Below are 13,232 nucleotides of genomic sequence, written 5' to 3'. Positions count from 1 at the left end.
TGTTCCTAACAAATAGGTGCTAGGCTTAACGGCTAGCCAAAAACCAGCCAGCATATTGGTTTTTTTTTTGTGCTCAAGTTACCTTAATGAATGAGGCCAGGTTTATGAGTCACGTCTTGGCACGCGACAGTAAGCATTTGTGGGCCCACGGGATCTCACCCTGTGGGCCCTGCACCCAGAGGAAGAGGGGGTGGCCCATGTGTGAGCGCCGAAGCATCCACCTTTTATAGCACGACTTCTCATCTCATTAGCCGTACCGCTTATCCTCAGTAGAGTCGCAGGGGGGCTGGAGCCCATCCCAGCAATCATCGGGCAGTGGGCAGGGGACACCCTGAACTGGGTGCCAGCCAATCGCAGGGCACACAGGGACAGACAACTCATTCGCTCATTCACACCTAGGGACAATTTGAACCGGCCAATTCACCTGAAATGCATGTCTTTGGAATGTGGGAGGAAACCGGAGTGCCCGGAGGAAACCCACGCAAGCACGGGGAGAACATACAAACTCCGCACAGAAAAGTCTGGAGCTGGATTTGAACCCACGACAGGTTCCCATGACATGAACTGTGCCGCACAAGCGCTAACCACTGCGCCGCCGTGCTGCCCTATAGCACGACTTGAATCCACCCAAATGGGTGGAGAGGCGGGGGAAGCGGACTTCCCCTATGTTGTTAGTCATCACCTTTGTTATTTTCTGTGCTGATTTCCATCCCATACTCGCTTGATGTTTTTTTCCAGACAATTGATTAGATCTTTGAGTTCCTGTCTGCTGCCAATCCGGCAAGATCACCGGTAAAACAGAGGTGAGTTATGCTGTGTCCCCCAATACTGACTGTAACTTCATGCTGCTCCACAGCTTTGGGCATGATCTTTTCCAGGAAGATGTTGAATAAAGTTGTAGAGAGGAGGCAGCTTTGTCTTTCGCCGACTGTGGTTTGAAACCCGCTCCAATGGTGCAATTGAATAGTACCGTTACAACTGCTATGGGCTTATTCAGTTACTAACTTACTTGGAAGAAGTAGTGAGTAACTGTAACCAACTACTTTTAGTAACGTCCCCAACACCGATGATTTAGTGATGAGAAAACAAAAAAAGGCATTAAATTTGATGATGCAGAACGCTCTAACTTCGTTTTGAAATATGCAAACGCCAATAACGACCCTGAGTAATTCACTTGTGAGAAATATCTCCCTCTTGTGGGTATATTTTGTTTGAGGGAAATTAGTGATGAGAACTTAAGAGAGAACTCTTATATACTCTCTTATATACTTATTATACTATCACATTTGGTCTTACCATTCAATCGAATCGAAAGTTTTAATCCACGGAAGGCGTTGGTTCCTATTTACTTCTGATTTTTTTTTAACGCGGCTCTAAAATGTTTAGTTCGCAATTTTCCGATAGTCATTGAACCTCTGCATCCACTTCCGGTGCGTTACTTTTAAACATGGCGGCACCCGACACGGCGACCGATGGTCTACCCCAAGCAGATCGCCAAGTGTTGCAGTCGATCGCTGGGGACGACAAGAGACCTCAGTTTGGGACTCGTTTTCTGACCGACCCCCGGCAGGTTTTTCAGCACAATGCGTGGTGGGTTACTCGTATCTATCATGTGATTAAATTGCCATTTTTGTTCCGGTTTGCGAGCGCTCCAAAAGGAACGAAATCGGAAGCTTATTTGTACATTTGTACTTAGTTGACATGTAGTTATGGCCAGATGAGGTTTCAGTGTTGTATGTCACAATACACAAACTGTGTCGACCTGTGTTGACACCGTGTTGCTGTGTTAACAGCCCCATCTCCCGGATTTGAAACGTAACGTTATTTCATGAAATAGCTTGATCAGATCACACAAATAATTTTGTTGTTTTTTTATTGATAAACACTGTCTGCTGGATGTATTCAGCATTGGAGAAGACTCATTCGCAAGGCACTAAAAACAATGATGATGTCATACATTCTAATTGTCCCCTACTTGAGGTGGAAATTGATCAGTGTATAATTATGTTGAAATCAACAAAGAACAGCAAATATGGCCTTCTTAGGTCACATTTTTTATGTATTCATGGTTCACAGGGGGGTGTGGAGGCACCACTTCCTATAGTGTGTCTTGGGCAAGTACAGCCTGGCGTTGGCCATCCCTTTCCAGACTATTTTTGGGGTAGGGGTTTGCTCCCTCAGACAGTACTGGTTTCCATGTCTATGTGGCTGTGCAAATTAGGTCAGGTAAATTAGTATGGCATTATAGACTGGATGTACAGAATAAGGACTCAATGAGCTGGAGCAGCTCTCACAACCTTTTGTCTTTCACCATGCTGATGACAGTTTATAATGACCAACATTCATTATAGCTTTATCAGTTGTTTGCTTCCTGGGAGCATAATAGTTAATCACAGATATGCTACTCCGAAGCAAATATTCCATCTCATGCTGGGCATGATAATAAATCAAATCAATTTTATTAGTATTGCTCATCCCATACAATAAAATGCAACTCAAGTTGCTGATAATTCTTCAGCATTGTAGAAGTGTTCCAGATCCTGCTTAGGAAATCCTTCATTCCTCCTTCAATAGGGAACATAATTTACATTTTTCTAAACTACACACCACAAAACTAATTCCCCAACCACAAAATATCACGGCTTTGACACATTATTTGCCCTTTAAACACAATTTTCAGTGTCCTCAACCAAATGATGCATAAAGTGAGTCGGTCATCCAACCAGACGGTGTCTTGACCGGTATGCTCGGTGCAAGCGTCGCCGTTTTAGTGTCGTTTGAACATCCATATGAATTTGTGATCATAAGTAGCTAAATTTGTTTCAAAGATCGGTTTTGTGTCACAGGGACAATGTGGAGTGGAGTCAGGAGCAGGAAGCCGCTGCAAAGAGCAAAGTACAAGAGAATAACCAGCCGTTGCCTCCAGAAAAACAAGGTATACCTAATACAATCCCATCTATCCATTACCGGCACCACTTATCCTCAGTAGGGTCATGGGGTTTCTGGAGCTCATCCCAGCCATCTTCTGGCAGTGGGCAGGGAACACCCTGAACTGGTTGCCAGCCATTCGCAGGGCACACAGTGACAGACAACTCACTCGCTCATTCACACCTAAGGACAATTTGGACCGGCCATTTAACTTGACATGCATCTTTTTGGAATGCGGGAGGAAACTGGGGTGCCTGGAGGAGATCGATGCAGGCACGGGGAGGCTGCGGTAGCTGAACTTGAACCCTGAACTTCTGCACCGTGGGGCTGCGCGCTAACCACCCATCCGCCGTGCCACCATCATACAATGCCAAGTGAATAAAAATCGTACAGATGCAGCTGAAAACATATTCTGTTTTCCTTTGGTAAATTTATTACATATAAAAACAATCATCTAACCTTAAAAAGTTCAACTCCAAAGGCACACATGTCAATGCCCATTGAATAAAATGTGTATTGGTCAAGCAAAATTGTGTTAGCATTATTTTTCAAAACTATCCGATGAGAAGAAACCTACAACTATGCTCCAACTACAGAACCATCAGTCTCATCAGCCATGCAATTAAAGTTATGGTAAAGGTTCTACTGAACAAACTGAAACCACAGGCTGAGAACATCCTAGCCAAAGAACAGGGAGGGAAGTAGCACCACAGAACAGATTTTTGATCTGTGCATGATATGTGAGAAGTTTCAACAACACCAGAGAAACCTCTATCACATTTTTGTTGATTCCAAGAAGGCGTTTGACCTAGTATAGCCAGCCGCTTTATTGGCCACCATGCAGAAGTACAACTTGGGCCAGAAAGTAGTTCAGACCATTGAATAACTGTATGCCAATGAAGACCGTGCGGTACTGATCAATGGTACCAATGGAGCGTGGTTTCAAACCTAAGTCTGTGTGAGACAAGGCTGCATTTTCTCTCTAACTTTATTCAACCTATTCCTGGAAAGGATCATGTCCGAAGCTCTGGGGCAACATTAAGTTACAGTCAGTATTGGGGAACACAACATCATTAACCTCGGTTGCTGTTAATATTGTCGGAATAGCTGGAGACGAACAGGAACTCGGCGATCTGGTCAATCGCTTGGACAAAGTATCAACCCAGTATGGGACTGAAGTCAGCACAGAAAAAAAACAAAAGCAAGGACCAATAATCCCTAAACCACAAACCACCATCAACTACAGAGAGCTCGAACCAAAATTAAATATCTTGTAGCTGTCGTATCAGAAGGTGGGTCAGAATCATAAGTCAGGGCCAGGATAGCTCAAACGACAGCTGCACCTGCCAGAGTTAAACCCATCTGAAGGGACAAGAACAAAGCAGTGAAATCAAAGATCAGGCTCATGTAAGCGCTTGTTACTTCCATCTTTCTCTACGCTTGCAAGACATTGACTTTCACAGCAAAATTGGAAAAGAAAATCCAGCCCATGGAGATGCAATGCTACAGGAAACTTCTAGGCATCAAACTACTTAGCCCATATGAAAATCTTAATGGTGCGCAACACCATCAGAGGGCACACTGGACTCTAAAAGAACTGTTGTCAACTGTGCGCAGACGGACACTTTAGTGGTATGGTCACGTCACAAGATCATTAGGACTGACCACGATAATTCTCTAGGCCACAGTCCAAGAGGGCAAGAGGAGAGTAAGACCGAATGGACAGGTAGCAACATTGCCAGGGAGCGTCATCAGTGGAGAAGGCTGTCAGGAGTTGCGTCCTCATTGGTGCACTGACGACCCATGTGGTTAAGGGATCCATGAAGAGATCATTTTTATTTGGGGGTTTTATTAAATAAGAGTCTTAAACTCATTTACCTTTCCCGTTATTTCCCACGGGGATGTGTGAGCATCTTTGTTTTGGTTCAATCATTTACATCAAATATTCTTACCAAGTAGGTTTTTATTTATGCATTTCTCAACATACTTTTTGCTTTGATAAATGTATTTCTTTCATATCCTAGCTGCTGATTTTGGCACATGTCCAAATTCAATGGGATTAGTTGTAGAAAGGAAGACATAGGCACATTTTTACGAGATTTTTTAAATAATGGCCAAAGAATATGACATTCAATTGCAAATCTTCACTTATTGTAGGTTGAAAAAAAACATTGATTTAAAGTCATTCAATTTGGAAAACTATCGTATTGAAATATTCTATCAAATATGCATTCACAGTGTTATGCAATTGTATAACTACAGTGGCTTGCGACACTATTTGGCCCCCTTGAACTTTGACCTTTTGACACATTTCAGACTTCAAACAAAGATATAAAACTGTAATTTATTGTGAAGAATCAACAATAAGTGGGACACAATTATGAAGTGGAACACACTTTATTGGATATTTTAAACTTAATTAAATTAATCAAATTAAAAAAAACGAAAAAGTGGGTGTGCAAAATTATTCAGCCCCATTGAGTTAATACTTTTTAGCGCCACCTTTTGCTGCGATTACAGCTGCAAGTCGCTTGTGGTATGTCTCTATCAGTTTTGCACATCTAGAAACCAATACTTCTGCCCAATAATCCTTGCAAAATAGGTCAAGCTCAATGAGGTTGGATGGAAAGCATTTGTGAACAGCAGTTTTCAGTTCTTTCCACAGATTCCCAATTGGATTAAGGTCTGGTCTTTGACTTGGCCATTCTTACACCTTAATATGTTGTTTTTTTTGGTGAACCATTCCATTGTAGCTTTTGCTTTATGTTTTGGATCATTGTCTTGTTGGAAGACAAATCTCCATCCCTGTCTCAGGTCTTTTGCAGACTCCATCAGGTTTTCTTCCAGAATGGTCCTGTATTTGGCTCCATCCATCTTCCCATCAATTTTAACCAGATTCCCTGTCCCTGCTGAAGAAAAGCAGGCCCAAACCATGATGCTGCCACCACCATGTTTGACAGTGGGGATGGTGTGTTAAGGGTGATGAGCTGTGCTCCTATTACGCCAAACATAACGCCTTGCATTTCTGCCAAAATGTTTGATTTTGGTCTCATCTGACCAGAGCACCTTATTCCACATGTTTGGTGTGTCTCCCAGGTGGCTTGTGCCAACCGTTGAATGACACTTTTATGGATATCTTTAAGAAATGGCTTCGTTCTTTCCATAAAGGCCAGATTTGTGCAGTATTTGACTGATTGTTGTCCTATGGACAGATTCTCCCACCTCAGCTGTAGACCTCTGCAGTTCATCCAGAGTGATCATGGACCTCTTGGCTGCATCTCTGATCAGCTTTCTCCTTGTATGAGCTTTTAGGGGGACGGCCCGATCTTGGTAGATTTGCAGTGGTCTCCATTTCAAAATTATTGCTTGCACAGTGCTCCTTGGGATGTTTAAGTCTTTTTTTTTATCCAAATCCAGCTTTAAATTTATTCACAACAGTATCTTGGACCTGCCTGGTGTGTTCCTCGTTCTTCATGAGGCTTTGTGCGCTTTAAACAGACCTCTGAGACTATCACAGTGCAGGTGCATTTATACAGAGACTTGATTACACACAGGTGGATTCCATATCATCGTTAGTCATTTAAATCAACATTGAATCATTCAGAGATTCCCACCTAACTTCTGGACAGTTTGCTGCACTGAAAGTAAAGGGGTTGAATAATATTTGCACACCCACTTTTTTTTTTTTAATTTTTGAAAAAAGTTTAAAATATCCAATAAAGTGTGTTCCACTTATTGTTAATGCTTCACAAGAAATTACAGTTTTATATCTTTGAAGTCTGAAATGTGACAAAAGGTCACAAAGTTCAAGAGGGCCAAATAGTTTCGCGAGCCCCTGTATTAAAGTGTTCATTTGCTGTGTTGGCTATATAATTTGGGACACCTGAATGCACCTTACAACACACACACACACACACACACACACACTATAGAGTGATGCGCGGGAGTGTTTTGTATGAAAGTCCTACCTTTGGGTATGTTGTGAGCTACTTGCTTTTTTTAAAGGCCAATTCAGCATTGAGTGCGGTAATCACTTGTTAAGTTCTGTTATCTGCAATTGTTGATTGCAACTAAAGTAGTACCTTCTATTCCCGCTGACACATTCACACCCTTCTCCCAGAGGACTTTGACATCCGGGCCAACGAGTACTGGAATGATTTCTATACCATACACGAAAACCGCTTCTTCAAAGATCGGCACTGGCTCTTCACGGAGTTCCCCGAGTTGGCGCCAGCATGCCTCCATGACCAAGGTTCGGATCATAACGGCTTGGGAAACCATCACAGTATTCAGTCGTGTTTGGATCAAAGTGGAGATGTTGCCCCCTTCAAACAGACGGACTTCCCTGGCTCGTCTGCGACGTATCGTATTCTTGAGGTGATGCTGTTTGTCGGAACCACTTTTTTTACTCCGTTAACTCTGATAACAACTGTTCCCTTGTAGCAAGCCTATTATTAACGAATCATTATATATTTACAAAACAATTTACAAACTCATCACCACTCTGGAAACTAAATTGAAGACTCTATATATTTAGTTTTTTGATAATAAAATGTTTTATCTTGTATACCAGCAGTTAGGAAATTCGGTCCACGAGAGCCATAGTTCTGCTTATTTTCCGTGTCTCCCTATTCCAACCAAACTAATGAGATAAACAATCAAAATTCTAAGGACTTTTCTGATTAGCTGCATCTGTTTTCACCAATAGACGCATCTCGAGGACCAGGGCTCCCTGGTTGGCATACTCAAAGACTTTGTATAAGAATATTTTGCTGATAGAAATGGGGAAAAAAACAATTTGCCCTCCGCTTACTTGTGGTTTGGCATTTTCAGATTGGCATATATTTTTTTTTTCACGGTTTGATATTAACAGAAAACAATATACATTATATAGGCTACATCAGTTAAGTGTTTTAAGGGACATTGTGTTAAAATTTATTATTAGATGTCGATGTATTGTGTAGTGCAACTGAAAACAAGTGTTACATAGCACAAGGAAAATTACAAACAGCGGAGACTCAAAGTGACCAAACCTCAGCATTTTTTTTTCTCTTTTCTTCCCCCAGGTTTTCACAAGGTTTTTGGTTTTGGGGGTTACCCTTGGCAGCATGATGTACAATTGTGTCCGCTCATTGTAGGTGAGCCTCATGTTATGTAAAATAAATACAAAATGCTAAACCTAAAATTATTTAAAGACACAGCATGTAGTATTTATGGAAAAGGGGTGGGAAAAAAATAGTTGACTAAAAGAAAAAAAAACTATTGATTCATTTTAAAAATACTCATAATATGAGAAATTTGCATTTATTTTACAATAAATGGGCATTTCCTAGAGGAAGCTGAGCTAATTGTGGGCCATCTTGCTGCTACAGGTACCCAAAAACCAAAACATTGCAAAAGGCTGTGTAAAAAAGTGAGGAAAATTTGTGCAGTTTCATCACTTCATGTTTCCGTAGTTTGTATTCTTTCTTGTTTTGTAGCACTCGATGTAGATTGCACTACACAATTCAACAACATGTTATACAAATATTATACAGTTTCGTTTTGAAAAAAATGCACGCTTCAATGACGGATTATGTTCATAGATCTCTTAACTGCTGCAGTCATCGGGGCACCGCTTCCTGTGGCGCGCCTTGGCTAAGTACAGCCTGGTGGCTCCCATCACTCTCAAGGCTGTTTTTTGGGGTAGGAGTTTGCTCCCCCAAATAAAACTGATAGTACCGGTTTCCACGGTACCCAGTAGCAGGAGAAGCCTCATGATCTGACTCAGATACAGCCCTTCACCACTGGTCGACGTTTTTCTCCGGTAGAAAGCATCATCCTGCTCTTCAGAAACTAGCTGGACTTCGACATTGATGGGCAGCGGCCTGTGTATTTTTGCTAATTATTTAAATCAATATTGTTATTTTAATGATTGAACAAAGTTTTATTAAACTCTAGGAAGCGCTAAATAATAAACAATGTCCCTTTTAAGAAAAGAGTGGTGCTATGTCAAAACTAAAACCTTAAATGAAATTTGCTTTGTTCCAGTCACCAACATAATAAGAATTAAAAAAATGTTTCTCATAGAACTGTAGTCGGGAGCCCCTAATAATGTGACACTAACTGATGCTTTGTTTTGACAGGTAGGATGCGGTGTTGGCAACACTGTTTTCCCCATCTTGAAGACCAACAAGTGAGTGTGGACTATTGCTGTCCAGTGTACCACTTTTACAAAATGTAAAACTGTCTGATAAACTTTCAAACAGGTATTTTCTAAAGCGAGTAGGGCTTAGTGAACTACTGATCGAGTGTCGGTCCTGAGACTTTGAGATTTTCAATGCTATCCCTGGCCAGGTTATATACATTGACATTTTCTTTAGAGCTGTCATTCCAGGTGGTCCAAAAACAACCTTACTATTTTTTTCAGACGTTTTAATTTGAGAGGGTGTGCGTAACTTAAAATATCCTACTTGGCGATACCATCTTCTGGCTGTACTCATCATTGCAGCCTCTGTGAATCTGCTTGTATATCTCTTAGGTGCTCTTAAACTTATTTATTTACATATCTTAGGGGATCTAGGTTGGCATTTAGACTGTATTTGAAACGTTCCATTTCTTATTTTCGACATTTTCATCCTAGAATTTAAGAAAAATGCCACCACGCTCGTGAATTTAATAAGTCATCAGTCACTGAAATACGTAATGCATATCATTGGCAAGCTTAAACTATTGGGATTCTGGAAATATACACATGAGAGAAACGTCACAATCAGTCTGGAACAAAATACCCGAAAACTATAAAGCTGAGGTAACTCACTAATACGTCCTCTGGCTGTCTCAAACTTCTTTGAATTTCGGCAAAAATGTCTTTGTTACATCAAGGACAATCCATACAATCCAACCGTGTAAAATATTTATTCGAAAACACATGACAACGCTGAACCGATGAATAGGAATAAGCCTTAAACATTTCTGCTTCGTTGGACTTTGCTACTTGTAATCCATTTGTTTTGCCACAATATTTCCCTTTACGAATAAACAGACTCGTAAAATGATTCCTTATATGGTAGCAAGACCTCCTCTTTCGATCTACACCTTTTCCATGATGTGGGTCTGTTCATGCTTGTTTTATTCATGCGCAAAGTTACATTGAACTTGTGTCTTCCTTGAAACATATATTACACATGTCTTACTCTTCATTTTACTGCTCGGGCGCCTCTGGTAGCCGTTAGTAAATATGCATGATTTAGCCGTATCATTGAATAAGCCGCAGGGTTGAAAGCTTGGGAAGAAAGTCACAGTTTATAGTCCCAATTTTACGGTAAATGATGCATAATTTAACATGTACAATGACAGCTACTGTGTGCAAACATTTTTGGGTAAAACAACATTTTTTTCCGCAGTGACCCAGGACTTTTTGTGTACTGCTGCGATTTCTCTAGCACAGCAGTTGAGCACGTCAAGGTGAGAACACGTTAATAAAATGTCATCGAGTCATTAACGTCGCTCTTGCTGACCTTTAAGACAAACCTGGAGTACGATGCCAGACGCTGCTATGCATTTGTGTGTGACCTGAGCGATGAATCTGCTGCTTACCCAGTCCCAGACGGCAGCTTGGACGTGGTGGTGCTCATCTTTGTGCTGTCGGCACTGCATCCAGACAAGTATGGACGACTTTTTTGAATGGCTGGCGCTAGCTTGCTGTGCGTTTTTTACATTGCGAAGCTGTGTGTTGGTATTTAAAGAATAGAATGTTGGGACTTAATGAGTCTATAGGGGCCAAACTCCCTCAGAATTGGTTACAGTGCCAAAGTGGCGTATAAAGTAAAGCCTCACTGTATTTGCTGGAATCTTTTGACCACTCAATATAGGCTAGGCAAAGTCCCAGCCAGCGAGGTCAAATTCATAAAAACTAGTTAGTGCCACGGATTAAACCTCAAAAGCTTCTGAGTTCTACTTCGTTCAACTGAAAACAGTAGCTAAAACCCTCCCCCAGTTGATTTAGTTTTTACTTCGCCATGACCAACCCACAGATTATAGAATAAATGTTGGTTTTGTGCACTATTGTGTCCCTTGTGTTTTATTTTTCTTAGGAAATTAATACATGTCTTCCTCCATACTAGGATGCAGTCATCTGTGGGCAGATTAGCGAGGTTGCTTAAACCAGGCGGAGTGATGCTTCTGCGGGACTACGGACGTTATGATATGACACAGCTTCGATTTAAAAAAGGTGCGTCACATTATTGACCACTTTTCTATGCAGGCAGTAAGCTGATTGAAAACGGAATACAGTATTTGATTTGTTCGTGTACATGACTAGAAACACGAACAACCCACTATACATGGCTTTTGGAAATCGTTCGAAAGACATAAGTCTGCAGATAGACGTGATTTCCGCATTTACCTTGACATTAAATAAAGGTTGATATGATTTGTGTCACTCACCAAATCAAGTGACAAGTGGCTCTAAAACTGAGCTCCATTACTGCAACTCATGTGTTTACAAGACGTGCTTGTAATGTGACTAGACAAAAGCATACATATATTACCTCTATGTGGATGGAAACAACTGTGATATCCGTTATTAATACATGTATACACCATGGTATTTTTGCTGTCATGTTAGAAAACCAAATGGAAATATCCCAGAGAAATTGACCAATACACAAGGCTCTTTTTTTTTTTTAAACGAGTAAGCTGTATATTCATCTCTGTTCTACAAATCAGTTCTTTGGGGCTTTAAAATATCCCTGATTAGTGAAACTGCGCATGTGCACAGGTAACCGGATAACTCGAAGTTGTATATTCACGCCCAAGTATGAGGAAAATAACATAACTAACCCAACCATTGCAATCGGAGTACTTGGACAAAAATCTTAATCGGATTATTGTGTGCTATTACGTGGCTTTACGTAATCGGAATACTGCCAATATTCTCTTTCCAATAGATTATTGTTGGCATTGTTAATTTCATTCTTAGTCAATTGTTTACATTGACGAAAGAAAAACTTAAAGTGAAAATAATCAATTATCAAACATTTTCATTACATTTCTGTTCTTTCTCAAAATACTATAACATTAAATAAATTGAGATGCTGTCTTAAGAGTAGAAGGGGTCAAATACAATCAAGTGCTATAAATAACAATATAAGTGATACATAATAGCCAATCTATGTGTTATGATTTTGTTTTAGGAAGGTGTCTGTCGGAGAACTTTTATGTCCGTGGCGATGGAACCAGGGTGTACTTTTTTACACAAGGTAACTGCTTATTGCAACTTTCCGCTCTTCCATTTAGGGTCATTGCTGTAAAGTACTGATCTATAAATAACCCTTGATATGTTAAAATATGATTACAGTACTTTAATGTTATCATTCATTGTATTTTATTTTAGACGAGTTGCACAACATATTTACCGGGGCAGGGCTGGAGAAGGTGCAAAACCTGGTGGATCGGAGGCTTCAGGTGAACCGCGGCAAGCAGCTCACCATGTACAGGGTCTGGATCCAGTGCAAGTACCGGCGAAACCCAGAAAAGGGAATTCCTCAAGTTGATGCCAAGCCTCATCATATGTCATTTGTACTTTAAAACCCGAAAATTTTTCTTCTCACCGCAATGGTTTTTTAATCAGTATTTTGGAATATTCTGGGACGACCTTCGTTATTGTGATCTTTTGTACATGAAGAATGTATTAAAATTTTGAGAAAACTTGGTCAATGGGATCAGAAAAAACTGTTTTAAGTGAAAATGGGCAATTTTACATCAAAATGCGCAAACGCAGGGTTCTTTGATTGCTTTATGTGAGGACCTTCATTGCGTGCACGAGAATTCCAGGAGCAGCCGATAACTCCTTGACACGATCTCACGAGACATTTGGAGATTTGGGTGATTACTGTTTACATTGATGCGGTGAAACACCGTGGGAACCGAACCAAATCGATCCTGATTTGACTGAAACGGCAACTATTGTGGGGAATAAAATTGCATTCTGTTCGAGTGGTGAAGAAAGGAAGAAGTCGTGTGAAGCCCAACTTTGTTTTGATCGCACTGGACCAGCAAAGCATCCCCACCGTAGGGGGGAAAAAGTAGGGGTTAACTGACGGCAGCTTGAAATACATCATTTATACCTGCTGGAGAGAGGTGGAGGAAATATCTCTAGGGTCGCCATTGTGTGAAGACGCGATATCGAACAGTTATGGAGCTCAGCGACGGGGACCTGAGGGGGATCCCTGTCTAATAAGCGTTCAAAGGCGGGTCTGGGAAACACTCCGCTACCAAGGCCTCCCGAGCGGAGCAGGGAATCCTCCGAAGGAATCTCGCCG

General features: G+C 41.1%; 1 protein-coding gene across 1 annotated transcript; it reads left to right on the top strand.

The window, feature by feature from the left end:
* Positions 1-1,412: 1,412 nt before the first annotated feature.
* mettl2a (methyltransferase 2A, methylcytidine) lies at positions 1,413-12,507 on the top strand. Its single transcript, XM_088331044.1, has 9 exons — positions 1,413-1,590; positions 2,847-2,935; positions 7,049-7,305; positions 9,054-9,103; positions 10,314-10,374; positions 10,435-10,574; positions 11,034-11,140; positions 12,105-12,170; positions 12,305-12,507. Exons 1-9 carry the CDS (start codon positions 1,448-1,450, stop codon positions 12,496-12,498), a joined length of 1,107 nt encoding a protein of 368 aa, XP_088187170.1. The 5' UTR covers positions 1,413-1,447; the 3' UTR covers positions 12,499-12,507.
* The last annotated feature ends 725 nt before the right edge of the window (positions 12,508-13,232 follow it).

This window comes from Urocampus carinirostris, chromosome 1 (assembly GCF_059441175.1).
Source record: "Urocampus carinirostris isolate Australia breed hairy pipefish chromosome 1, RoL_Ucar_1.0, whole genome shotgun sequence".
NCBI classification, from domain to species: Eukaryota; Metazoa; Chordata; class Actinopteri; order Syngnathiformes; family Syngnathidae; genus Urocampus; species Urocampus carinirostris.
Note: the sequence above shows the minus strand (reverse complement) of the source record. Positions and strands in the feature narration are given on the sequence as shown.

What these genes read in the sequence shown, in the direction of transcription:
- mettl2a (XM_088331044.1), top strand. Translation starts at nt 1,448, where the DNA reads ATGGCGGCACCCGACACGGCGACCGATGGTCTACCCCAAGCAGATCGC. An exon ending in GTTTTTCAGCACAATGCGTG is followed by an intron (nt 1,591 to 2,846) that starts GTGGGTTACTCG and finishes TTTGTGTCACAG; the next exon opens with GGACAATGTGGAGTGGAGTC. An exon ending in TCGGCACTGCATCCAGACAA is followed by an intron (nt 10,575 to 11,033) that starts GTATGGACGACT and finishes CCTCCATACTAG; the next exon opens with GATGCAGTCATCTGTGGGCA.